A 26,798-nucleotide genomic window follows, 5' to 3' on the forward strand; every position below is an offset into this window, starting at 1 on the left:
TGGCAGCATGTATATTTGTGAGCAAACCTTTTCATGCATGAAACTGATGAAAACTCCAATGAGATCAAGACTCACTGATGAACATTTGCATCAGTCTTTCAGACTGGCTGTGACTGGAATGGAACCTGACATTGGACTTCTAACTAGCCGGAAGCCCACAGTTCACACTAATTCATTTTGAATAGCACTCATTATGTAAAAATGTCATTATGATAGTAATAACAATGCTCTTTTAATAGGCTATATCTCTTGAAAAGTAATCATTTGTCTGCACGGTGCATAACAAAATAAATTATTCTAGCATTAGGAGGCATAATAAATACATTTAAAATCATAATTAAATCTCCACAATAATACAAGTCACTCCGGCCCATGCAATTTTCTGTTACAAACTGACCCGGCCCCCCATTTAAGAAAGAGAAATATGTGGCCCTTGCCAAAAAAAGCGGGACCCCTGGTTTACAAGGTCTAGATTACTAAACCTAAGCTTTGAAAATGTTTTAATTTATTTACTGCTGTACTTTTTCTTAAAGTAATTAAAGAAAAATCACTTTGTTTTGTGTTCCCTTTGTCTTCAAACTTCAATAAAGAGCTTAAGGAATAAACAATCAACATTTCATCCCGAATACAAACAATCAGCTTCATAATTACTAACATGCTTTTGGCTTCAAAGCTAAAAAGTAATAACTTTCAAAAGTCTCGGTTCGAAATAGCGGCGAGCTTGCATGCTTAACAGACCGACACATACTGATTAAGTGTAGGCCTCCAGCCAGACCTCATCCCAGAGGAGAAGCCCAACATCTCCAGAGAGTCAAACCCAGAGCGAAAAATCATGGGTTAAATAGTATGTGTAATTTCCCCTCGGCATCATCTTTCCCCATCTGCATTCATCATAGTGCGCTGCAGGATCTTATCTATGTGTGAAAACAGATGGAAGTGTCCCACATACTATTTGCTAGGTCATCCTTTGTTTTCCAATGAGCTAATTTAGACTCGCCGTCTTTGTTTCACATCAACCCGCTGCTAAGCAACCATGCAAAAGCCGCGGCGAAGTTCACTTTATCGTAATTTGACCAATTTCCCTCAAGCTTATGAGTGACCGTGTGTTGATTTTTAGACTGGGCTGTGTTTATTCTGTTTTGCATCTTCTTAAATTACATTTGAAACCCTGACAATTTCTTGTGTTGTTTTTTCCATGTTTCATTTATCAGCCCACAATAAATAACAACCCGTGGATGCTGCTGTACTTCATCTCCTTCCTCCTCATCGTCAGCTTCTTCGTGCTGAACATGTTTGTGGGTGTGGTGGTGGAGAACTTCCACAAGTGCCGGCAGCACCAGGAGGTGGAGGAGGCCAAGAGGAGGGAAGAGAAGAGACTGAGGCGCATGGAGAAGAAAAGAAGAAGTAAGGAGGATAGGGGATTAGAAGGAGAGAGTGCAGTGGTAGCGAATAAAAAGAGATGCTTTGATTTGCACATGATTTGCTGAACAACCAGTTTGATTCTCCAGGCATGTGGTAATAGTGTTTACCAGATGGAGAGACCGCACAGGTGTTTTGAGATCAGTGGCTCATGTAAAAAGTGCCCTACAAAAAAAATGTTTGGCAGTTTGTTCGGAAGTCACCAAGTGTAACATTGCCTACGCCAGCCTACATATGGCGAGAGGGTGGGTGGGCAATCTTTAGATATACACACATGTCGGTGATTGTAATGGCACGCTTCAAAGGTCCCTAATCACTCTAAACTCAAGTACTTGTTTCTCTCAGAGGCCCAGAAGTTACCCTACTACGCTAGTTACAGTCATGTGCGTTTGATGATCCACACACTCTGCACCAGTCACTACCTGGACATTTTCATCACAGTCATCATCTGCGTTAACGTCGTGACTATGTCACTCGAGCACTACAGCCAGCCACATGTAAGTCACTTTACCTCATGAATATTCAACACTGAATGGGCTTTATCATAACATCGATAGAATAAATGATATTCTTGTATAACCAATGTGTGAGTGGCCGCTTTGACAGATTTTTTATGCACCTGAGACAAAAGTCTTTTAATCATTCACATCTCTCTTGATTTCTTCCTCTGTTTCACCGGCTTCCTCTTTCTCCGTTTCTTTCCTCCCCCCAGTCTCTGGAGATCGCGCTCAAATACTGTAATTATTTCTTCACCAGCACCTTTGTGCTGGAGGCTGTCCTAAAGCTCATTGCGTTCGGCTTCCGACGTTTCTTCAAAGACAGGTATTTACTTTGTTCCCCTCTTCTCCGCTATTTTCTTCATGTCTCCTCCCGTCTCCTCTTATCTGCTCTCTCTCTCACTTTACCGTTTTCCTGTTCATACTTTTCTTCATGTCTCCTTTTTCGTGTTCTCGTCTTCTGTCTTCTCTCATCTCCTCACCTTTTTTCTCTCCTCCCTTCTGAACATCTCCTCTTCTTCTCGTTTTCATTTCTTTCGAATTTCAGTTTAAAGGTACTTGGCGTGATTGTATATAATTACAACATTTCCCAAGCGTTATACTTTACATGAAATAAGAAATATACAATAACAACAAGATGCTAAGTGAAGAATAAAACACAATATGTAACATTAAAATATAAATGTAACAGTAAATATAAAAATAGACAAGAATTATATAGTATTAAGAATTATAGTTTTAGTAATACATTACAGTAGCTTTTATTTTTTACATTTTTAGTTTTAATTTGTAGTTCATTTTAAAGTTTTATTTGGAATAAAGCTATGGATGGATTTAAAGCTATTTGGAATATTTTGGATTTATGTTGCTATTATTATTCTAATTTAACAGTGTAGGATGCTATTTTGCTTATTATAATATTATTAAAAACCCTAATATAATTAAATTTTTGTTTAAGTTTTTGTTTGCTTTTATTATTATAATTTGAATGATTTAGAGTTCATTTTTGAGGCAACATTTACATTTTTCCTTCAGTTAATTTTTTCCAATAATTTTAATGAACAGAAAGTTTTAATTTTAGTAAACTTAAATAACCTTGCATGTAATTAGTTGCAATAAATTGAAAATAAAATTAAACAGAGGCACATGAAAGGGAGAAAAAAAATTATCTTCTGGTGTTATTATGTTTCCGCTCCTACAATTACACGAATGATTCCTGAACAAATGATTCCTGACCGAAACCACTTTACCGTGTTGTCTCTGACGCTGTAGGATGCTATTTTGACAAAAATGTTGGTTCTGCTTTTGCATTTATGACTGCAGATAGAAATAAAATTAGCCCTGTATGGTGTTAATAGAGCAGAGTGCACCTGACTGCAGTGCGAGCGAGAAAAAAGAGAGAGTGAATAGGGTTATTTGTCTCGGGGGTTTAATGAATTCTCTCTCCTGTGTTTGTTTCCCTAATAGAACTCCTATCAATAGACAGACTAAAGGAATGCTTTCTTCATCTTAAACGAATACTGACACGTATCAGTGTGCATCGGGTGAGCATGGGTTCTCGCCTGGCCGCAGACGACCTGGCACTTTATGAGAATATACAGTAATGACCCATTTAAAGAAAAGAAAAACAAACAGGCACCCGCTCTCCACTTTCTGTTTTATTCAAGCATGACGCCAGAAAGTTTTCAACAGCCATTATTTATTGTTGTAGCTCCCTGTGCCTGTTAACTAGGTCACAATTATGAGCGCCGTGGCGAATGAGGTGTGTGTGCCGACAGGTGTGGCGTCGGCAAGTTCCAGCGCTGCAGATGTGGGCGGCTGTGATTTGTGCAGTGGCATAAGAAACGAGCCGTTCCCCGTCTCACATTAGCAAATGAGGTCACACTTGTGCTGGAGTGGGTCCTTAATTCTTCTTAATTGGGTGTTATTAAGTGGTCCCTAGCAACAGTCTAGGTCCCAAGCTGCTTGCTTGACCAGACCAAGCCTCAAATGTTCATATCTTTTGAGCCAATTCTCTGGGAAAATGCATTACCAGAGCAAATGGAAACTAAACGGAAAAGTTTGTGCATCAATCTTGAATTTTGTCATAAATTAGCAAATCTGTCCCTTGTGTATGTGCAGGTGGAACCAGCTGGATTTGGCGATAGTTCTGCTGTCAATCATGGGCATCACACTGGAGGAGATTGAGATCAGTGCTGCTCTTCCTATCAACCCCACCATTATCCGCATCATGAGGGTCCTGCGCATCGCCCGTGGTTAGTCACAAACACAACAAACACATCATAGGCATTGCACGACCCTATTTAAGAGGCTTTGCCCCCCGTCTTTTATCTCAGCTCCCCTTAAGATCTGCGATTAAGCTGTCAGTGCCCTTTAAAATGTGTGATTATGGGAACATTTGCTGAAAACAGGGGGTACAGTAAGCTATCTAAAGTTACTTGCCATTAAATCCAGTTCTTACAAGTATGGATGCGTCACGATAGTCCGTCAGCTGTGGAGGTTAATGAGGTCGGTTAGTTCATCATCTAGGATTTTACTTTTTTTGTGTGTTATAGTTTTGATCTTGTTTTAAAAAACAGATTTGATCTCATAAACACTGTGAGATTCCTCTGACACACAGCTCACGTTCAAATAGGGGGCTCAGCCCACATAAGACCAACAATCCTACAATCGCCTGGATACACATTCTTTCCAGCACAATCTCTGAAATATAGCCAACGGTTCTCCACAACAGCCATTGTTTCATGCCTTTTATCTTTTTTTCATCTGTTTTTATTGAGAGGAAAGGAAATAATGGAAGGAGAGGGAAAGAATGGGATCACATATCAGATCTGAACTCAGTTATGAGCGCCACAGCTCAATGCGTATTGCATGTGCTTGAACCGCAAGTGCAAGCTTCCAATACATCTGAATACTGTAAATGAGGCCTGTTCTCGTGTTCAGTCACTTGAACCCCATCAGTACGAGCTCTGCTTCCCCTCAAAGTGCCGTTTAACAAGGGTATCTTTCCATCAGCCAGCCTGGACATAAACCAGCTTTCTTCATGTGCAGAATATTTTTGCAAAAAATTGTATTTATCTTTAAAAAATTCCTCTCATTTTCTTCTCAAGATTTCACACTGATAGCAGATCAGTCAGTGGCCCATGTCGGGCTCCCAATAGCTGATTGACTTAGGGTACGCGTGCCTCATTACCCAGTATGAGCTTCAGAAATGACACCATACCCAAAAAGATAATCTTCCCAGGTGGGAGGTGCTGTATTATTAAGGATTGATCTGTTTGTCTAGAGTTTAATCTGGTTTTTAATCCTAGCCATCACTTGAGTCAGCGTGCCATCACTCTTTATCTGTGGCCTGCTTCGTATGGACGGAGGGCAACGGTGTGAAGGTTTAATTTTAGTCCTGACCTTTTCTTTCCCTCCTCATTAGCCGTTTACGCTGGAATTAAACCAAGGTGGGCGGGGGTTTGGGGGGGTCGTATACGCCGCTCTCTGTTAATAGACTTTGTTTTTCTCCTTCTGAAAGGCTTAGCCATTCACAGACAAACGCACACTGACTGGTAACTCGTTCTTGCTCACATCTCTCTCTCTCTTTCTCTCTTTGACAGTGTTGAAGCTATTAAAGATGGCAACAGGAATGAGAGCCCTGCTGGATACGGTAGTTCAAGCCCTGCCACAGGTAACAATACATCAACAAACTTCAACATCTTTTGCACCGTGGCACTGTCGCCCTCATCTCTTTTTGGTCACATTTTGGTTTGGCTCAAAGAGACGAGGAAGAGGAAGTCATCCAAGCAGAGATGGCAACAGGAACGGCCTGCTTATCGGCCCATGAAAATTGGTGATTCAGAGGAATCACAAGCTCACTCTTGGAGGGCAGATAAGAGCAGAATAAGAATGTAGTGACTGCTTTTGCAGACACACCATTTTAACATAATCAAACATCTTTTGAGGTGCTTCACAGAGTAAAAGCGCAAAATAACAGAAAACTGTACCATATAAAAGGGACACATTGACTATAAAATGCATAACTGTACATATGTTTTGTATAAAGGGAAATAAAAATATGTTAGATAAGTCCAATAATAGCACTTCTAAGTAAGATGTTTATTACCCTTGATAAAACATATACATCTGGGAGATGTCTATTCGATGTCTGCAATTACATCTGTAAAATGTATTTTTATTGTTTACTCATCTGCAATATGTCTCTGAGATGTCTGCTGTCAGGTGTCATACATGTCTGTAAGATGTATATGATTAAGAATGGATTTAAAACTGCTCTTTCTAAGATGCTCAGCAGATTTTTTTACACAGCAGACGTTTTCAGATCTTTAGTAGATATCTTACAGACGTATCTGTCCTAGCTGGGAGGGCATAAGAGGAATGTGACCCACCCCCAATAGTGTTCTGTAAAAAAGTTTGAGGAGCTGTAAAATGAAAGAAATCTAAATGAAACAAGGCACTCGAAATCCCTCTCATATTCACACACCGTTATTATACCAGACACACAGTAGGTTGTTGGTAACAGAATTGTACAGTTAGTGCCTCAGGAGAGATCTACTGGCTAGACGTCTCTAGGGTGGAGTTAACCGTTACTCCTCTGTGGGTATTGATCCCTTGTTCATTACTGCTGGGCCCAATGTCTTATCCCCAATGGTATCTGTGAGGTAATTAACACTCCAGCCGATTAAAGAGTCACTCAGGCACACCAGCTCACCAGACACAATTCTCACGCAGACTTCCCATAGACTGGTCACACATTTTGCACGTTCTTCCAGAAATGCCTCTTCATTTTTTTTCTAGTTCTTTTAGAAATGCTGCTCATCTACTTGTATATAACTAGTATTTTTCTTTCTCAGTATATTATACATACACTACACTAACAAAATAGCCTACACTTATTAAAGTGAAATGGTATAATACTGGTTTTAGATAAACAGTTTTGTTGTACCATGGAATTCTTTAGAGACCCACTCAAGTGCCTTAAAGGTCAACCAAAGCAGGAAGTTCAGGTAGACATATTGAGTGGCTCCTCCCCTTTTAAAATAATGCTTAGTGTTTTGCCAACAGTGTTTTGTTTAATTCACAACATGGATGTCTGTTGAGAAATTGAAGTGCAGAAGTGCATAATTATTTTTGAATGTTCTTTTTCTAAAAAGTGATTTTATTAATGTTTTTTGAGCACACTAGTGAATTGATATCCTTGTTAGGTTAACACACTCATGCCAAAAGCCAGCCCAGCTAGCACATGTACGTCTGTAAGATGTCTGCTAAAGATTTGGAGATCTGGAAAACATCTGCTGTGCAAAAAACATCTGATAAACAGCTTAGAAAAAGCAGTTTTACATACATTCTGAATCCTAAACATTACAGACATCTGACAGGAGACATCTCTTGATGTTAATGCAGATATCACATAGACGTCTAAAAGATGTTTGTGAAAAAAACTTTGATTTCATGGGGAATATAGTGGACAGTGTAATTGCTATCATAAATGTTAATGGTATTATGTTATGTATTATGATATATTTTGAATATCATGTTATCACTTTTAAAGCTTTCAATGTAATCTGTTACCACAGTTTCTAATGTACTTTTGGGCAATATAGGCACTTGGTGTTGTCTTTTCAATCCTGAAGATGAATCTCGCAGACGAAAGTTCCAGGAGTCAAAAGATCAAACTTTATTAGCTCGAGCCAACAAAGTGAGATGGCACGTGGCAGGTCTAGAGAGCTAGAGAGAATGCAGCCAAGAATCCTAAAATGTTTACAACACAACCACAAAGGCCTCTTTAGTAAATGAAGCAGTTTTGGAGATGTTGCGCACACATTAAGGTTTTTCATTTGTAATATTTCTCTCAATGCTAAGATAGGCAGTTTCTCTCTAGTCTGTCACTAGCGCTACAAAGATTTTGTCCTGCTACAGAAAGATTGGCCATTATTTGCATTTAATGGTATTAAAGCTCAGCTGTTGTTTCATCACACCCACGGACACGCCCTATAAAACAACATGACCAAACGCATCACATCACTGTACAAATCACATTAATGGGATAGTTCATCCAAAAAAAAAAAATCGGTCATCTTTTACATTTTACTATACATTTGTTTCAAACCTGTATAAATGTCATTGTTCCAACGAACACAGAGAAAGATATTTGGAAGAATGTTAGTAATTTTCAGTTCTGGGACATCATCCACTACCATAGTTGGAAAAAAATATTGTATTATTTTGTTCTGTCGAAGAAGTACAGAGGTATTTTGAAGAATTTTGGAAATCAAAGAGTTCTCGGGCACCTTTGACTACCATTTCATTCTTCCTACTATAGTAGTCAATGATATCCCGTACTGAAAACTACTAACATTCTTCCATAAATCTTGTTCCGTGTTCATCGAAACAATGTAATTTATACAGCTATGAAATTACATAAGGGTGAGTGAATGGGCGAACTAACCCTTTAACATGATCTAAGCTGATTGTTTTATTCACCATTTACGCATTCAGCGCTCATCTCTCACACTGTTTTTATAATGACTGCCACTTTAGGCTAGCTTTTAGCGCCTGTGTGTTTTTGTTCCTCACTGTTGTCTTAGCTCTTTTTGTGATTTGCATCGACTGTGTGCTTTTGAATCCAGCCTAAATTCACATTTATCCTTTGGGCAAGCTTTGGCTGTGTTAGGACACAGGTCACTTCCTCTCTTAAGAGGGTTAATTCTGTTCCCAGAGCAGCGCCTGTGACATGACCGCTAGTCTCATCAATCATTTATGCTCTTTCTGTAAAATCACACATTTGTTCTACTTCATTTAGCTGAAGGGAAGCCGGTACAACTTTGGCTTAGCCTACGACTGCGGAGGGACACAAACTGCAGAAACAAAGACAACAAAATATACATTACGGCGTTTTTTGTTATTGTTATGTCTGTTCCGGGAGCTCGTTCCATCTGTGTGGAGCCCCAGGGTGACGTTTCCTCTGCAATACAAGGATTTCCACATGCGATTTGAGTACTTAGAAAACTTTCGCAGAGCTGTAGGAGTTTAATACATAAACTCTTATAAATTCTTAAAATCCATATCTAAACGAAAGCTTGTTTGCTTCATTTTTTCTCACTTATGTTGGTGCTTAAAAAGCATGTGCTAAATGATTACTTTATGTGTTGGTTTAGGTACTGAGATTTTCATTTGATGTATTTCAGGTGGGGAATCTTGGCCTGCTCTTCATGCTTCTGTTCTTTATTTATGCTGCTCTGGGGGTGGAGCTGTTTGGAGAGCTGGGTAAAAACACATGACTCTTCTTTCCTCTTTTTGGTTTATTTGTTGCCCCCCCATTTTCTCTTTCTTTTCCTTGTCTAATGGCTCAGTTTGTTTCCTGCAGTGTGTAATGAGGACTACCCGTGTGAGGGCATGAGTCGCCACGCCACCTTTGAGAACTTCGGCATGGCGTTCCTCACACTTTTCCAGGTTTCCACCGGTGATAACTGGAACGGTATAATGAAGGTAAAAAAGTTACTGTTGATTCAAAAGACATACCAGAAAATCTCATTTAAAGTTTCTCGAAAAAAAAATCCAAAAAGTGACGGTAATATGTGTAATATTCGTTACATTAAGCCACCAAAATAGAGAAACATTGTTTCAAGCTCATCTGGATATATAACATTTTTATTCCTTATACGTGTCATTTCTTTATTCCTCATTTTTCTCTGCACAGTATTTTACCACACTTTCATCATCAGTCATTTCCATACCTCTCTCTCATCTTTAATGCTAATCTATAAGAATGAGTTTATAAGAGTTTTTATCAGCCTATATGAAGAGAATCTGCCTAGTTTTACGTTTTCTCTCTGGCCGGGATTTTATATTATAGCTATATGATGGAAAAACTGCCAGCTCAGCGCATTCAGCCCAGTGGTAATGCGCACCTGAATAAATGCGAACATATCGATGCGATATCGAGGGCAGAACAGCCCCCACACATCTAAGGGTGTTTTTGATGGAGGTTGACATGCTCCCCCATTAGACACACACACCCAATGAGGTTTATAGGTGATGGAAGCTTGCAATGGGTTCCTGGCAGCTGAATCACTGTAATCAAAGTTGTAAATTACAACCTGAGCTCCGGTGTACCTGCAGAGAGCCACTACATTTTTCCCGGGCCGTACGCATGAGTGGCCAAGCAAAATCACTGAAAGAGCTTGCACCCATCTGCCACTCAGTCGCTGCATCCTTGGAGTGAATAAAAAGAGAGAGTGTTGATATTACATCAGAATAATTTAGAATGAAAATGGCATTTGTTCCTATTGTTTGAAACGGCAGTCTGTATCAAACCGCACATGATATGAGGATGATGGGGAAGTCAGCTGTCACGCTGTGTACTATACAGGTTACTAGACGCATCTAGGAGGTTTAGCCCGTAGTAAAGGATTTTTGTAGTTTCATGAATAATTTAACCATTTAAAGGGATAGTGTGTAAATGTCATCATCATTTAGCCACCCTCTTGTCATTAATGACTTTTTATCTTCTTCAAAAGAAGAAATTTTGAAGAATGTTGGTAACCGAACAACAGCAGAACCCATTTTCTTCTATTGTATGTACACAAAATCAATGCAAGTCAATGGGTGCCATCACCAACATTCCTCAAAATATTTTTTTGTCTTCTACATAGTAAAGAAAGCCATAAAGGTTTGAAATGATAATAATAAATAAAGGAGATAGTAACAGAGTTAAAATTTTGGGGTGAATCATCCCATTAATTCCTCAATCCTGCATGCTGATTTATTGCTAGTCGTTCCTTATTCAAGCATAGCTATGAGTAGTTGGAGAACGTATTTTAACATTTACCAATTCTCGCACCTTATTGATTAAATATATTTATCCTAACCCTCTTTCTCTCCAAACTCTTGCAGGACACTCTTCGCGAATGCCCGCCCGGCGAATACACCTGCAATCCCAGCCTGCAGTTCATCTCTCCACTGTACTTTGTGAGCTTTGTACTGACGGCTCAGTTTGTTCTAATCAATGTGGTCGTGGCAGTGCTGATGAAACATCTGGATGACTCAAACAAAGAAGCCCAGGAAGAGGCTGAGATGGATGCAGAGATTGAACTTGAGCTGGCCCAGGGAACGCTCTGCTGCATCGGAGGGTCGGGAGGAGGAGGGGTAGAGAGGAGTGGAGGGGGGCTTCAGGCAGCTGGCCCAAGCTCTGCTATTCCACATCACTCCCCAAACACACACACAGGGGCCTGTGAACTCAACAGTGCCAGGAAACTCTACTCACCGGCCCAGGTAGGACACATTCAGCACTGACAGGGGTTGAGGGATGGATTGAATGACAATTTTTTTATGGAGGAATGCGTCCCCCCCAAATAAAATAGCATTATTTACTCTCCCAATGTCAAATAAAACCCCTTATATGAGTCTTTCTTGTTAAATACAAAATAAGATATTATGAAGAATGTCTCAGTGGTTTTGTGTCTATACAATGGAAGTCAATGGAGTCCAATCAGGTTTGGTTTCCAAAGTAGAAAAAAATGGTCATACATGATTGGAATGACATAAGGGCGAATAAGTGATGAAAGAATTTTATTTTTGTGTCAACTTCCCCTTTAAGACTTGTTAACTGGAATGAATTTATAAAATGGATTGAATTTATGATCTGGTGGACAAAGGACGGATGGATGTTCACATTGCTGTTCGGGAGAGAGATGAGATTATTGATTGAATGATGGATGGGGAGAGGATTGATTAAGATTAGGTTTGTTTGAATGGATGGTCACATTAATAATGGATATATGGATTGATGATTGAATGATGAATGGATTGTTAAAGAGGAATGAATTAATGATTGTCGAATTGATGAATAAATGAGTAGATATCTCCTGGACGGTGTCAACAAGTGTAGCGTTTTCTCATAATCATTTGTCTTCAAGCATAGAAAAATGTTATTGCCCTTTGCTCGTGAAGTCAGAGTATGATTTGGGTCTGCTAAAAAGGGCAGAAGAGGCATAATGAGGGGGAAGAAAAGGCAGAATGAGACGTTTTCATTAGAGAGCCTCGGGACTCGCCCCAGCTTGGGTCCCGTCGTCATGGCAACATGTTTGTGTCAGTCTCCGACGCTCTGAGACATGTAAACACTGAGCGACAATTAATCACCGTTTTTGTAATTAAGTTCGGGATCAAATGATTAACTAGTGAATCTTATCCATCATAGCGAATCAGGAGTCAGTACTTGGCGTGTTCACAGATAGATCTGCTAAAAACGGAATAGTGACAAATATTGTGGTGCACTGGTATAGATGTGCACTCGCACAAACGCAATGATGACTCACTATCAGGCAGCTATTGTGGAGCTATAATTGTCTTTACCTGTCCATTTTTAGCTTCTGCAGCAGATTATGTAGCTGCTGAGAGAAGAGGGAAGCAAGTAGGAGGACAGGGAGAGACAGAGCAATGGAATGCTACTGTAATTGAAGGTTTGAATTTATATTAAGCACATGAATTCAGTAGTGAAGCTGCATGTGTTAATGCATCTGATCGTGAGTGTGTGCGATTTGTACAATTTTATATGTTCAGGACTCAGGAGTGCCTTAACTCCAAGGCCATGCCTTGTGATGCTACTTAGCCAGAATTTGTTTTTTTTTACAACCGCAGTATTTCCTGATCTAAACTGCTAAGTGCTGCTATAAATGTACCATTTCCCAATTAGTTGAAGTCACAAATTGATCTCAAACTTTACAAACCGTTGTTGAATATGGAATAGAGAACATAAAGTGCAGTTTAAAAAAGTGCAGGTTAGAGTGGAAATTTCTCACAATATGTCACAATATCTCATTCCCATAATGACCTACGCAATCTACTAAGAGCAGTGCAAATAAGCGTAGAGTTTAACACTTGTGTTAAATAAATCTTCAAATACCAGTACTATTATGAGCACAAACCTTGGTAAATCGCATTGCGTGAGTCATTTAAATACTCTCCTATCATAAATTTTGCATCTGAAGAGAAAGTTCAGTCGCAAAAAAAGCTGTGTCCACTAATTTTCACTGCGTGTCTTTTGGAAATATAAACAGTATTTTTTTCTACCGTGAGCTGTTAGTAAATCTGGCACTTAGCTTGAAGCTGTTGTTGTACTGCACGTCTTTATAGGTTTGTGCAGTTAAGAGGGCTTTACCGAAAGTTTTATATAAACAAAAAGTTTATAAACTTTTATAAATAAAAGTTAAGAGTACAGTGTAGGGGTGTCACAATATACCTCTATTGACAATAACAATATTTATCTATATCATGTTTATGCTCCACATATAATAACGTAAATAATTGAACATCTGTTTTGCTTTTAGCTCCACAATAGTTACAAACTGCCTCTCTCTCCTCCTCCCTACACTCGTATTTTGAGTGTGATTTATTTGATAAACAAAAAAGAAAACACTTAACAAAACATGAATTTGACTTAAAGCTCTATTTATATATATATAAAAATTCAATAGATATGGCGAGAATATAATAATCGTTATATATACAACAGTTTATGAAATATTACGTCATGTAATAAACTACATTAAATCCCTTGGCCTTATGCATTTGGCAGACGCTGTTATCCAAAGCGACTAACATTGCATTATACTATACACTATACATTTGTTTCTAAGTATGTGCAATCCCTGAGATCATACCCATGACCTTGGCGTTTCTAGCGCCATGTTCTAACCACTGAGCTACATGAACTGAACATCCCATTTTACTTTTTTCTTTACTGGTGCATGTATCATTAATATAATGTTTTTTTTTTACAGTTTTCCTACGTTGTATACATGTAGTATGAATAAGGCATCAAACGCTCAAAATCTGTTATGGCACCCTAATGGTTTTTGTTTTCCTGTTAACATTTCGGCTGTGGTTGTGTAGTTGAAATCCTTAGGGCTACAGTAACCCCAATGATGATGCTAGTATGCTTTTGAATATGTTGATCCAACAGTACAGATCGTTGCCTACAGAAAGCGATGTCCCTTACCTTAGAAAGTTTTAGAACGTGACTCACACAAAAGCAGAAACAACATCCATGCAATGAGCTTACTCCTTATCACTAACTGCAGTCTTGGGGACTAAGAATCAGAGAGGGGAAAGAGACAATGAGAGACAGAGAGAAACGGGAAAGAGATGTGTATGACTGTCAGCAGAACAGTAATGGAAAAAAACTAGTTTGACTTCAGGCAGAAGCCAAGTCAGCAGACTAAAACATATCATCTCCTCTGCGAGGTGAACAGACGTATAAAGAGACAGGAGTAACGCAAATCTGTCATTATTGAAGATAAGTGGTCATAAGTGCTCAGTAGTATTTGTCACAGAAATTATTGTGTTTTAGTGGGGTCTTTACCATCTCTGTCCCCTAAGAAACACAAACTCACTATATTTTTATTTATTTTTATCTGACACAGCCATTTCAGCTTGGAGTACTCTACTAATGGGCTGAGAAATTGAATCAGGTGTGTTTGATTAATATGTGTTGGGTTGTGAACCTCCAGGAACAAGGTTTGCTCTTAGTGAACTGTTACTTAATGACAGACAGACAGACAGACAGACAGACAGACAGACAGACAGACAGACAGACAGACAGACAGACAGATAGATAGATAGATAGATAGATAGATAGATAGATAGATAGATAGATAGATAGATAGATAGATAGATAGATAGATAGATAGATAGATAGATAGATAGATAGATAGATAGATAGATAGATAGATAGTTTATTTCCAACACCTATTTACCCCCTTCAGACTATCATCCAGAATCATGCTGCCTGTTTAATTAGACTAAACCGCATTTCATCACATAGAACACATAATTTCATCATCTATTAAAAACCCTGCTGGCCCTTAAATGATGATATGTCATACCTGTCTGCTGTTGACAAGGTACAGGATTCAGTGAACATAAATCAAAGTTGTTTGATTGTTTTCATTATGTTGCATTATTTTTACAGCCATGTTTATACTTTCTTCCCTATGGTTTTTATGTCTTTCTGCAGGAAATACAGTACCACATATTATGTAGTTGAGATATGTGTATTGTCAATTATTCAGGAGAGCTCCATCTCCATCTATGTTGATTTATTTTGTTTTGGTTTATGTCAATTATTTATTTATATAAATCAAATCCCAAGAAACCAATAATAGACCTTGTTACATTCATATTTTGAGGCTGTAACAAATGAAGGTGCATGACCATGACACATCGCAGAAGCATGATGCTGGTGACTGTTACAGGCATTTCTATAGGAGCAGGTATGCCAGTCTGTTAGATTATCAACAAAAACCCTTCTTTGGTGCTGCTAAATAATTCTGTTTAATGCGAAGATGATTTATTAGTATTGTAGTGGTTCTTTATGTTATTTTGCACTGTTCCTCTTTAGTGAAAGACCAGCTGCCTCGATCTGCTCCCACAAGGCAGACAGTTACTCTCTATGCCGATAAAGCTCGCTTAAATTGAAAGAGGCCAAATTTTGAGAGGGGCTTGGATCCCGGGTTCAATCACAGTTCAGTGTGTATTTATTAAAGAACATATTTTAAATGCGGTGGGAAGTCACCTCCCACTCCAAACGTGTCTTCTGGATTGTGCCTTGCGCACTGACACACTGACTGCAGCATTTCTGCTGAACAGCTCTTCTCATCCTCCAAGCACTTGAGCTTCTGCTCACGCTGTGTGCCATGGCCAGGAAATGTAAGGTAATTGTCTGAGTCAGATGGCGCTGTCAAGTACTGTACGTGTATCTGAGTATTTACAGTATCTTCAAATGATACCAAATTAACATAGCTTGTCTGTTTTTATTCATATTTATATTAAGACCTACATTTTACTCCCTGCAAAGTTGTACCTAGCATCTAAATAGGAATCAGAAAAAATTAAAGACGTCCAATTGCAAAAAAATGAACACCAATAATTTTTATCTTTACAATCAAAAATAAGTCAGACTTAATCATAAATTCAGAAAAATATGTAAAAGTGAAAGTGATTTTAATATATCTCTTAAAGTGTATAAATTCGGTAACTCAATGTGCCCCGGTGTGTGGTTCTGGGAGGAAACAGCGCGTGTACTGATTAGGTACAGCATGCTCCCCAACGACACATCATAACTGCTCATGATCAGCGTTGTGCAAAACCGCAGCCAGAGTCAGCAGAGGAGAAAGAGACAGGCAGACATAGAGAATGAGAAAGACAGTACCGCAGAGAGATGCTCTCTGTCTTTCATCCATTCGTACAGCACAACCTTCGCAAAAGTGCAAGACCGGCAGAGAAATGCTGCTCTTCCCTGAGTTCACTCTTGTCCGTGCCATGTGCCGAACGATCCGCCGCTGGGAGGCTGACAGAACTCTCATTAAAAGACAACCCCGGCATGTGTACGCTAACTTGTGTGTACGCTTCAGGACTGTGAAGAGCCAGGTAAAATTCCACCTGTGATTTTTAAGAGCTCTAAAGTGCCTGTATGCTGTGATTCTGATAAGCTGGGTTTGCCATGTGCCAAAGTGTCATTAAAAATCCATCCCTGCCAATTATACAGCACTCTCCTGCTCCGTGCGCCTGCTACGGTTTATGAGCCGTGCATGTGCTGGTAAAACCATAACAACCATAGAGGTGGCTCTCAGAAACATAATGACAATGATTGTTCTTCCACTGCAGCATGTGACCACGGTGCCCGTAGCGGTGACCGCAGCCAGACTCGAGCGGCGCATTATCTCTGTGGGTCATGGCTGGAACCATAAATTGGTTACTTGAAGCTCTGTACCGTACCTTTAACTACAGAGGTGTGTGTGTGTGATCTCTTAACACTCTGCATCGCTAGATGCTAATCTTCAGGGGATAATAGCAGCTTGTGAGTTAGAATAGGGCTACAAATCTCTAGTATTACAGTCCTACTCTCATTAGTGTTGCTGAGGTGAACATTGGGACTTTGCCAAACTGTTTGGACAAACACAAAGCCCAGGCCCCACACTGTGAAGACTTCTGTTTTATGTAAGAGTTTGTGTGCTAATAACTGAGTGCACTTAGAATTATATCCTACATAATGCCCGGTGAGATCAATTTTCATCTAGCTCTAATTAGCCGTCGCCACTTAATTGTTTATTTGAGGTAAATCAAAAGCTTTTGACTCGCGTAATGAGCTGGCTTTGAAGCAAAACGTACAATTACCTGAGAAAATAAATGTTTGTCATTAGATAACAGCACTTCTGATTGGGTTAGATTGATCCTTTAGTTGACTCCTGCTTCTATTGCCTGTGGAGTAAATTCAATGCTAAGCTCTCAGAGAAAGGCCACGGTCAGATCTTTAGACTTCTGTGGAAATCCGATTTGGTCTAGAATAATTTATACACAACATCTTTATAATATCTTGATATTAAGCATTGAGTGACGTGCCATTTATGAGGTACGGTGAGCTAGACATTGATGGATGCGGTCTGAAGTTTTTTGTTATCGTGTTTAGGGAGCTCAAAGCCTAATTCTATTTGATAACTTTTGAGGTGGTTTGTTTGTTTGTTTATATGAACTTTAATGTTGTTCATTTACAGCAAGTCCATAAAGAAATCTGGAACTACTCTACATACTGATACTGTGTGTTTAGGGAGTGTCTCACAATTTTGCAATCAAGGACTGTGTTGGGTGTATATTTGGAGCCAGGGCTGGATTGTTAATCGGGCATTCCGGGTATTTTCCCGGTGGGCCGATGTGCGGTGGGAGACCCCTCCAGAACGTGAAATACAGTCGTGGAACGTAATTGTGGACTGAACCCAGTCACCAAGGGGCCAGAAAACCCGGAATGCAATTGCGCACGGACATAACGAACGAGCCCAGTCCAGCCCTGCTGGGAGAGTGTGTAGTATGTATGTGAGTGTGTGTGTGTTATGTCTCGGTTTTGTATATTGGTGCTGTCCTTCTGAAACCTTGTATCTTCATATTTCATGATTTTTTTTGTTGACATAAATCATTATTATAAGTCACCATATGTTCGTCACTGGGTTTAACAAATATAAATAAAATTTGTTGAAAAACAGCAAATTTGGACATTAAAAGTTTGATATAAACGTCAAGTAATGGACATACATTCATGGAACTTTTAAGAACTTTTGCCGGTAATGTTTCAAGATGCTACATACCAAATTTAGTGCAAATCTGACAAATTGTATAGAAGGAGTTAAAAAAAGTATGTTTTCTATATAATTTAATATGGCGACCAGGAAGAATGGTGGAATATGACAACTCGGCTTGGGCCAACAAATATACTAATGTTAATTGAACACCATTATGTTTATTTCTTCAAATGTTATAAGCATTTCATTATATCTCTTTGACCACTGGCCTATAACTTTACAAGTCTTCTCAGAACTTGACCTTGATGAACCAAGTTTTGAGCGATACTTTATTGCGTTCGTAAAATACAGCATTTTATGACAAAATTAAAAATGGGCGATGCCCACAATGGACGAATGAGGAACATTGGGTATGGTTCAACTCGGCAAGGGTCAAGGAATCAAAGAAGACCACTCCTATGATTTTACACAAAAGTTTTCAAAAGTTATTATCAAAAATAGCCATTTTTATATCTCTGGACCAGAAGTGGCACTGTTCCGAAACCGTGTATGTTAACTCAGGTCATGACTGCGATGACATCTATCACGTTTCGAGTAGATAAACATAAATTTTGCGAAGATACAACATCAAATCAAATTTTGGATTACTTGTCGTCACATTTGTAGATGCGCTATACGGGAATGGATTGGTCTATCAAAAATATTTACAATAAATTTTGGTCTGCGGTGTCTCTAGATGCTGCAAGGTGTCTATGCCACGAAAGTCCTGGAGAGTTATTGGTATTAAGTCAGTGATGTGAAGTCTGATGATGTGTTTTTGTATCCCAGGAGAACCTGTGGCTGGACAGTGTCTCTCTGCTCATCAAAGACTCATTTGAAGGAGAGATGCTGATGATTGACAACCTCTCGGGCTCAGTCTTCCATCATTATTCCTCCCCACCCATCTGCAAAGACTGCAGGACTCATCCGCAGGAGGTACCCCCTCACACTGGAGCTGAATTAAATCAAATCCTTTTTCAATTAACATCATGTGAGGTCTTCGGTATCTTGACACATCTGAGCAAAGTTTGTTACATTAATCTTGCGCTCCATAATGTCATTAGCTATATTAAAAAATTAAAGATGTATCACAGAACAATTCTATTATATCAGCTAATCTATTATTCCACTACAGCACATCACTGGGTGTGAATAAACATTGATGTACACACACACAATATCCTGTTGTATACATCATGGTGACAAACTGGACAAGGGCAGTTGGGAGTAATTCAAGCAGTAACCTCCACACCTGTCATACCTCCATTGTGCCTGACTGTCAGCCTATCAGTCTGTTTTCCTCTCCCCTGTCTCTGCTCATCATCCATCTCTGATTCCCAGGAGTCCGTCCCACTCCATGTGACTCTTAAAGTCTCTCTGCTTGATTTACACAAATTTCTTCCTGGTCTTTTTGGAAAGAGATCATCACCTTGTTAAAAATAAATAGCAATTGATAGCGACATTTCAAAACAAGGCAGGAATGGAAATGCAATGGATTCTGATTTTCATTTTGTTTGATTGTGACCCACAGCAGATCCACATGGCTGAACTGGAGCAGGCGTCTTTAAGATCAGAGCAGCTCTCAGATAAGTCATCTTCTCCAGCGCTGCCTGATGACCTCAGTCTGGATGAACAGAGCGTGTACCAGATGGCTGGAAAGGGGAGCAAGGTGAACTTTGTCTAATAAACATAATTGTGTATATTTCCAAGTATTGCAGCCATTGAGATCTGATGCAATTATCTCACCGTTCAAACTCATCATTTGAGATGTTAACATGTTTTATCCTCTTAAAGCTACCATCCGTAAAATGAAATCAGCTAGTGCATAGATCAGTGATCATCCTTTTTACCATGATTTGCAATCGTAAATTTATAATCCTGATTTATAATTTGATCTGACGGAAATGATTTTGCAGGATATGACATGTAAAGTTAAGTACAGTATGTAACCTGTGTTTTTTTGACAGAGTTGATGAATGTTAAAATGTTGTTATCATTTACTCACCCTCTTGTCATTTCAAACCTGTATGACTTCCTTTTTTTCGGCAGAACACGAAAACAAGATATTTCGAAGAATATTGTTAACTGGCACCCATTCACTTGGTTTTCGTGTTCATACAATAGAAGTCCCGGGTCCCGCTTAAACTTTCTTTAAAATAGCTTATTTTGTGTTTTGTGGAAGAAAGAAGGGCAAAAACGTTTTGAAATGTCAAGAGGGTGAGTAAATATTGACATCACTTTCATTTTAAGGTGAACTATCACTTTAAACTTTGCGTTTTGTTTAAACTATACCTCAATGATTGAAGTCATTAAGTTGATCACAGGCAATCCACATTTCAATAACTTTATGTAATTGATTTAAACAGTGTTTTTTAGGTAAAGGTTATATATTATCAGCACCCATAGATTTTTTTTTCTTGATTTTGCTTTGAATGTAAACATCGTAATCTGGTAGCTAGTTTATGCAATACACAAATGTGTGTTTACATTTTGCATCTTAACAGGATTTGTGTAGCATGACAGACCTTAAGGTGGTTGTCGAATTGAAAATAGTTAATTTTTTTCTTGCTCTGTATGTTCACATATATTCAATCACCGTAAATCTGTCTCTGAAAAAGTTAACATTGGATGTTCTGATCTTGTGATGTAATCTCTTCAATCTCCCACTTTGAGCCTTTATTGAACTCTAAACAGTGAGAAGGACCACAATCTCACCCTCATTAACAGAAATTAAATAACTACTGTATGTAAGTACTTACTCTACATCTCAAAGCCTCATGGGGCTTGTACTTCTTCGCAGGGAGGGGAAGCAGCTTTGCTTGTCGGACAGCCTAATTCTTCGGAAGACTTTCAACATCTCCAGCTATTTAAAATATGTGCTGCAGATTGCTTCATTGATCCACCAGAAGCCAAATTATCCCTTGATCTCTATTACTGTTGTAGTGGAGCTCTAAATGAGATCCCCCAGCATCCTGAAAGAGCTAAGATGTAAATTTGTCTTCTCAGGAAATGGGCTGCGATGAGTTTCTGAGCTCAGAAGAACCAGGAGGGAAAGGTCACAGCAGGTTGCAAAGACCCTGTCGAGTTTACAGCTCCGGGGCAGAGGAAGAGTCGACGGGGGCTGATTTTCAAAGTCCGCATCAATGTCACAACACACCTGCTCGTCACAGCATTGGTAATGTGGCACTTTCACAGCACTGGAGAAAAATGAATGACTTATTCTGTGAAGTAAACACAGCTATTCATCGACCGTAATATTGTTCCGCTGTCTCCCTGTGAAGGTGGAGTTCCCTCTAGCAGTAATCGAGAGTCTGCAGGAGTCTCAGGAGGTTTGAGCGGCTCTAACACTCCCATTCGTCTCCCTGCTGAATTCTTCCACCCGGCAGCCGCCGCCCTCCCTGCTCCTCCCAGTGGCAGACTGGGACACAAACCAAGAGGGCTTCGGCTAACTTCACCAGCCTCGTGGGCTTCTCTGCGCTCTCCTGGAGCCAATACCAGACTGCTCACCACACAAGTATGAGCTTGCACACATGTAAAACTTATGTATCGGTTTAGCCCCTTCTAAATGGGTGCTAAATATGAGACAACAATTTATTTTCATGTATGCAGATTTTTTGTAGAGATGTATTGAAGCAACAAGCCCCAAAAACCCTTGGTTTACAGGGATTTTATAATGCTAATAGGCATGGTTAGTCGCAATGCATCATGGCTATACAATCACTGCATGTAAACCAAAGCTTCACGGGGCTTACTGTTTATTATATGGTTAAACAATATGCACATTTCATGAAATGAAACACAGAAAATGTAATGTAATGATATTAATAAAAAATATAATTTCGCACAAATAAAACCCAGAAAACAATATACAAGTTGTCGCAGGTCACATGTTGACCGCTCTAAGATACATATCTTAAGTTTTTTGTTTTACGATATGCAATACATTATATATATATACACAGGATATTCAATATATACAAACCCCTAGATTTTATTTCTTACTTTTTCAAATTGCATTTTGCAGTCAGTTTTCCTTTCCTCTGCCCCCTTTTTGTTCTGACTTCTTAGCTTGCTGTCGAAGTCCCTTGAGGATCCACAGACCCTGGTTTAAAATTCCTTGCCTTAGCCTAATCTATTTTTGTGGCATTCTTTTGCATTTCGCTATTAATTTCCTGCTTAACACTCTTTCTCTCTTTGCCCTCAGTATCCATCTCACAGCGACTCCTCTCTGGCTACGGGCAGCTCAGAGGGCAGCCTCCCCACGACCATGGAAGAAGGGCTCAGTTTCATTGTATCTGCCCAACAGAACCCTGAGCTCACCCTTCCCCTATTAGACACGCCTCTTGATGAGGATACCGATCTCTCCACAGAGACCCTGAGACCAAGCCCACCAGCTGCCCAGAACCTCCACACCACCAGGGGGCACCAGCGTAGCAAGAGCAGCTGCGGAACCAACACTAGGCAAGGCTCCGTAGATCCATCCGACGATGACACAGGGATGGTACCGTGCAGCTCCAACCAGACTTGCGACAGCCAGCAGCTCTCGGAGACCCTGAGCAGCTTCTCGCTCACGTCTTTGCTTCTGCCGAGCTCTCTAGCATCTACATCTGTGAAAAAGTGCAACAGCACTGGCAGCTTAGACCAGGGGACTGTCACATCCCAAGAAATGGAGGGCAGGCACGTTTTTGCAAAAGAGCCACAGGGTAATCTCAGCGGACCCTGGAAAGAACGGAAGGAAGAGGGAAGAGAGAGGCAGTCGGAAGCAACCCAGGGCAAGGACGGGGAAAGTACAAGCCAAATAACAATCGTAGGCTCCAGCAAAAATAGATGAAACTCTACCTAGTGTTAGTAATTTCTAAGGCCAACTGCCCGGTTTCTCTGTTTTTTTCAGAGAGCGAGTTGACTCTTGGCATTCCGTCTCAAAAAATCTCTCTAGCTCCCTGTTTTCATTTGTGACCTGTTACCATTTTGTATTTGCTTGGACTGGTTTCAGTAAGTGTCCAACAGAGTCACTAGTTGGAGGGAATTGAGAGAATAGGGTTCAGTCCCTCTGTGCATGACTAGACTCAGAGGGGATTGTTCACACAGATGTCTGTACGACCCGAGTTATCGTGTCAGGGAGACAACAAACAGTGCACGCAAAGCTGAATCCCGTGAGGAATTGTGTGGTTATGGTGAATCAAAAATGAACTATATGTAAAAATATATAGAGAAAGAGCAAGAGAGCAACCGACCATAAACATACAGTAGTAAAGAGGTTTTCTTCTGTAATACAGGGCATGACATGTTTTATGATTAGATTAAGTTAAATTAATAATGATTCAATGACATTAACTCTTTCACAAAACACAATTTTTGAATTTTTTTGTCCTTTTATGTTAGTTTGTCTGAATGCAGTTGAGAGGAAGGCCTTCGAGTTTATGGTTTTGTCTGTTTTATGCTGTGTTTTATGCTTTATTCTGTGTGTCTATTTATTTTATGTTTCGGTTATTTATTGGATTATTTATTTATTTATTGGTTTGTTTCTATTATTTATCAATTTCAGTAAAGGGCAAATGTAATGCAAAACCTTTTCCATTAGGAGGGAAAAATATGGACACTGGACAGTCCACTGCATGATGTAGTCTCTACAAAGACAACCAGTTTATCAAATACCACATGAAGATGTCAATTCTGGATGGGAGCAGAAAGGTTTTTACTCAGATATTTTTTTATTGATATGCTCTGGAATAAAAAAAAACAGGTGACGGTTGTCACTTTAGTCCTCTCCACAACCCCGAAACGTGTGACTTTATTCCCTGCAAGTGGCTTCCATTTTTATAATTTTGGTTACGTGGAGGGGACTTTTTGTATGCTTGGATGTAAAGGACCAATGGATTGAAAAAAAGGAACAAAACACGGATATTAAACTGTGGATTACATTAAACTCTTGGATGATGTGAACACAGCCAGACAACGGATGGTGAACAGGCCATGGGATTTAACGTTTCTTCAAGAACCCTGGAGCTTCTACTGTATTTTGTTCCTTGGATGGCATGTCAGATGAGTACAACGATGACATTAAGCTTTCATTTCGACATACAGTAACTAGGTTAATTGGATTTGCAGCAGACTCGATTATTTATGCAGGAATTTTCTTTAGCATGGTTACAGGACTTCAGTAGGGCACCTCTTATTATTATTCCTCCTCCTGAAAAAATGCACTCGTTTGATCTTTATTCCATGTAGTTTAGACTCCATTAGTCATGTGAATTCATGTGCAAATGCAGATTTTTTGTTTCAAATGTAGGTACGACAAATATACAAAATATGATGAATTCTTAGTTTAGCCTGCTGTAGTATTTAGTTCCCCTGGTGGTTTTTTTTTTTCTTTCAATTTACTTGTTTCTCAAAATTAGGCCTGTTGATGAACTTCATTGTCATTTGATTGGTTGTTATCGTCAATACATGATGTTGGATTTCTGTACATACATCCGTTCTGTTTTGGTTAAATCAGGACCAAGTGCAGGATTGTCAATATCCTACCTATTCCATTCACAGATTAAATTGATTTCAGCAGAACACCACAACAAAGGGCTTACTTAGTTTTCAAGGTGTTCATGAAACTTACAAGACAATTTTGCTATTAGTGTGCATGACTTCAAAGCTTAGTCTCACACTACAGCAATAAACAGTAGCTATGTGTTCCCCAAATACACATAATGATGTCACGGTGAATTTTTTTAATAGAATATTTAACCTCGTTAACTAAACTCACTACAATATATTTGATATTTATTTAACAAAATAAGTTAATAAAGTGGACCAATGAGATTCAACAGTGCGGCCATCCAGCGCAATGCCACAAGAATTAGAATCCAACTATCATTTACACATTCATCTGTTTAAGAAATTCTCTCATCGATTGGCGTTTTGTCGAGTCACAGTGTCACAATTCCTGCACAATGTGAGGGCTGATCACATTACGCGTAAATACTAATAAATGGGCTCCAGACGGTTCAGATGAGCAAATGAAGTCATTTAGAACTCAGGGCCTTGGAAAACCACTACTTACCGCTCGTTTCCTCAGGGAAACAGATGGCTGAGTCGAGAAGAACTGTGTGGTAAATGTAATGTTGATTTATTTTGACTTAGCTTTTAATGCTCTGACAAGTTTGCATCACAAACACGGCAAACCAGAAGCGGTGGCCAGATTCACATTAGCAACAGGTAAAGTGCTTCACAGCTGTTGCTGTATAGTTTGACATACGTGTAATAATGTAGCTTAAAGATGCATTTATTAAGGAGGTGTATTTGATGTTGAATAATGGATCATATACACAGCTCTGTGTGTCTTGTCAATGGGTTGAACGTGTACATATCCTTTTATATTAATTGAATTGCATGTATGCTATGACCAATGACAATGATACATGCATTTTAGAGTGTTTGAGGCTTACACAGATTTTATTCTTTTTTCCCCACCCCTCAAGTCTTCCTTGTTTAAGGGATAAATCTGTATTGATGTACAGTAAACCCACATTTGCAACCATGTTTTATTGATGAAACTAGTTTTCCTGTCCACTGATTTCCTCCATTGGCTCTAGTCAAATCACTATTGTAGCTTTCATCCCCTGGTAGACATTAATATCCCAAAAGAGTTCAAATTCTTGAAATTCCCCTCGTAAAACAGCAATAAAGCCCCATGTAGCATGGCCTTGAAAAGATGGTTCTGACAGCAGACAGGATTGGGGACAGCCATGTGGTTGGTCAGAAAGCTCCAAGGCAAAGTGTTTTGTCTCCACCTAAACATCTCTGCCCTCCAGCTATCTGTCCTTTAAATGTCATCTGCTCTGCTGCCTCGAGTCATGACGGCACACTTATGGGGCTGTGGTGTCACATGCCCAGGGAATCTTGAGGCTGTTGCGCTGGTCTAAAAATCGAACTATTTTATTATATAGAAGGTATGAAGTTATCTGGTTACCACTTGTGTATAAATGGCAAATGAGAAGCATAGCTGTAGCTGCAGTTTGTAAAGTTGTGGAGGTCGTATCTTTTATATGTTTAACTCATAAGCTCTGAATCTGGCTTATCTAATCATTACAGCACTAGAGGACGTCTGTGAGATGTATGGAGAACCTCTGACATCATGGCTGTGACAGTTTTTTATCTGGAGCTTGAGTAATTACCTCGTCTGCCTGGAATAAAGCAAGCACCAAGGAAAAGTCACACGGTTCAAATAAAGATGATCATCCCACTTAATGACAAAAAAATTATCTTCAGTAATGACCAGGGCACCTCCAATAGGACAATGGGAAAGATACCCTTGTGATGTACTCTAAAGCTTTTAACGTGTCCCTATTTTCTGCAACTCGTTGCGAAAGGATAAGAAATGCTTGAATTTATTTGTAGGTGTTGTATTTTTGGACTAAATTGCAGCTTGGTGTAGTCGAGTACGTCCCTGAGTAGGTGTGTTCGAGGCTCTCAATCTCTCGCTCTCCCTTATCCCCAAACACCTCTCTCATTTGGTTCGTTTGGCAGTTACTAAATCAAGGCACTAGCACTCCGTCATTGCTGAGCACACGGCTTCACATTCCTAAAATATGGTGTTCTGCTCACACACACGCATCAGTTTTATCAAGGTGACACAAAGCAAATCGCTCCTGACACGCTGCTCAGGCTCTGTTACTGCAGCTCCACCACATTTAATGCAGATAAGAAAGAGATGAGGAGATAAAAGACACAAAACGAAAACATACTCCATAAACAACAGGAACAGAGGACAGAA

General features: G+C 39.5%; 1 protein-coding gene across 2 annotated transcripts in view; it reads left to right on the top strand.

The window, feature by feature from the left end:
• cacna1ia (calcium voltage-gated channel subunit alpha1 Ia) overlaps positions 1 to 24,354 on the top strand; it is a 77,606-nt gene extending 53,252 nt beyond the window's left edge. The window contains exons 23-35 of one of the 2 annotated variants that reach the window (XM_056752974.1): positions 1,212 to 1,404; positions 1,765 to 1,916; positions 2,132 to 2,241; positions 4,038 to 4,171; positions 5,522 to 5,592; positions 9,110 to 9,188; positions 9,289 to 9,410; positions 10,818 to 11,195; positions 18,821 to 18,967; positions 19,563 to 19,700; positions 21,038 to 21,206; positions 21,313 to 21,545; positions 22,236 to 24,354. In XM_056752974.1, coding sequence (XP_056608952.1) covers positions 1,212 to 1,404; positions 1,765 to 1,916; positions 2,132 to 2,241; positions 4,038 to 4,171; positions 5,522 to 5,592; positions 9,110 to 9,188; positions 9,289 to 9,410; positions 10,818 to 11,195; positions 18,821 to 18,967; positions 19,563 to 19,700; positions 21,038 to 21,206; positions 21,313 to 21,545; positions 22,236 to 22,862 — 2,553 coding nt within the window. In that variant the 3' untranslated portion in view covers positions 22,863 to 24,354. The other variant, XM_056752975.1, reaches the window with a different exon arrangement.
• The last annotated feature ends 2,444 nt before the right edge of the window (positions 24,355 to 26,798 follow it).

The sequence above is a fragment of the Triplophysa dalaica genome, chromosome 7 (assembly GCF_015846415.1).
Source record: "Triplophysa dalaica isolate WHDGS20190420 chromosome 7, ASM1584641v1, whole genome shotgun sequence".
NCBI classification, from domain to species: Eukaryota; Metazoa; Chordata; class Actinopteri; order Cypriniformes; family Nemacheilidae; genus Triplophysa; species Triplophysa dalaica.